Consider the following 1,667-nt stretch of genomic DNA (forward strand, 5'->3'; position numbering starts at 1 on the left):
AACATTATTCAGTTCTTTAGGTGGTAACGGTTTAGGAATAGAGTCAACAACAAAAAGACCATTAATCAATGTAGCCGAAGAGAGATAACGCTTATTATGAGTAATAACACATTTATCAACGTCATGACAATTAAAATCATAACCATCTCTCATAGCGCTAGAAACCGAAATTAAATTCCTTCTAACGGAAGGTACATATAATGTGTCTTTTAAAGCTAAAACTCTACCACTACCAAACGAAATACTAATATTTCCTAATGCTAAAGCTGAGGCTGCTGAACCGTCTGCTTGATAAACATTGATTTCTCCTTTACTTAGCCGTCGCGTTACCTGAAACCCCTGCAAATAAGTGCAGATATGATTAGTGGCTCCCGAATCTACACACCATGACATGGTAGAAACAGCCGCTAAAAATGTTTCAACGACAAGTAGATGTAAATCACCTGGTTTATTTTTCAGCTTGGCCAGATAAGTTGGACACTGCTTCTTATGATGCCCGGGCTGCTTGCAGTGATAACACTTGCCCTTAGCCTTTTTCACACCAGCAGTCGCGCCACCAACAGAGGGTTTTTGAGCCTTTTTCTTTTTCTGCCCGCCTCTCGGCTTAGAAGAAGAACCTGCCTCAAAATTCAATGCCACGGGAGGAGCTTGGGACTTGATAATAGTCTCTGCCGACTGCAGCTCATTCAACAATTTCGCAAGGGACAAATCCATTTTGTTCATGTTATAATTCAGGCGAAATTGCTGAAAACTGTCAGGCAAAGTCTGCAGGATCATTTCAACCTGCGTGTCCTTATCAATGTTAGCTCCAAGGACCTTCAGTTCATTCAGAAGACTCATCATCTTCAGAACATGGTCCCTGACCTATGAACCTTCAACCATTTTGGTATTCAGAAGGGCTTTCATGGCAGTCTGCTTAGCCGCACGATTCTGATCTCCGAACATTTCTTTGAGATTTTCCAGAATGTCATAAGCAGACTCCATCGACTGATGCTGATGTTGCAGAACATTCGACATGGATGCCAAAATGTAACACCGCGCCATCTCATCAGCCTTAATCCATTTCTGGTAAGCCTTCTGTTCATCATCTGTGGCATCATCTCCAGGTTTTTCTGGACACACCTCATCGAGCACAAATTTGTACTCTTCAGCAATTAGAACAATATCCAAATTTCGTTTCCAATCAACATAATTTGGACCCTCAAGTTTGTTTTGGGTAAGAATGGCAGTAAGGGGATTAAAAGCAGTCATTGTTAATCTGGGAGACATTAAATATTTAAATAGATCAAATCAGTTTGTATTATGAACATTAAAATTCAAAACACATTATATATATACAATCTATGCACCTTGAACAACAAATTTCGATGGGAAAGAAGCTATTCTTGCAATATACATATATAATGACAGATTTTCACTCCATAAACTTAAACATGTCATACTCAGATGGAGAGTAAACTGTTAATTTAAGCCAAGTGAATATCAACATTCAACATATATTAGTCCCATTGAACCAACATGCATACTCAGATGGAGAGTAAATACAAATAATCAATGACTAGTATAACATAGTGATTATTCATAATATTTTTATCCGATATGGAAGAAGACCTACGTCAACGTGTAAAAACATTATATCACTGATTTTTTAAGCCCGGGGACCAAGA

General features: G+C 38.5%; 1 protein-coding gene across 1 annotated transcript; it reads right to left on the bottom strand.

Moving 5' to 3' along the window:
- Window positions 1–864: 864 nt before the first annotated feature.
- On the bottom strand, window positions 865–1,251 carry LOC138878463 (uncharacterized). The gene has a single exon (XM_070158145.1). The coding sequence runs from the start codon at window positions 1,249–1,251 to the stop codon at window positions 865–867; it is 387 nt and encodes a 128-aa protein (XP_070014246.1).
- Between the last annotated feature and the right edge of the window lie 416 nt (window positions 1,252–1,667).

This window comes from Nicotiana sylvestris, chromosome 9 (genome assembly GCF_000393655.2).
Source record: "Nicotiana sylvestris chromosome 9, ASM39365v2, whole genome shotgun sequence".
NCBI lineage: Eukaryota > Viridiplantae > Streptophyta > Magnoliopsida > Solanales > Solanaceae > Nicotiana > Nicotiana sylvestris.

What these genes read in the sequence shown, in the direction of transcription:
- LOC138878463 (XM_070158145.1), bottom strand. Translation starts at nt 1,251, where the DNA reads ATGACTGCTTTTAATCCCCTTACTGCCATTCTTACCCAAAACAAACTT.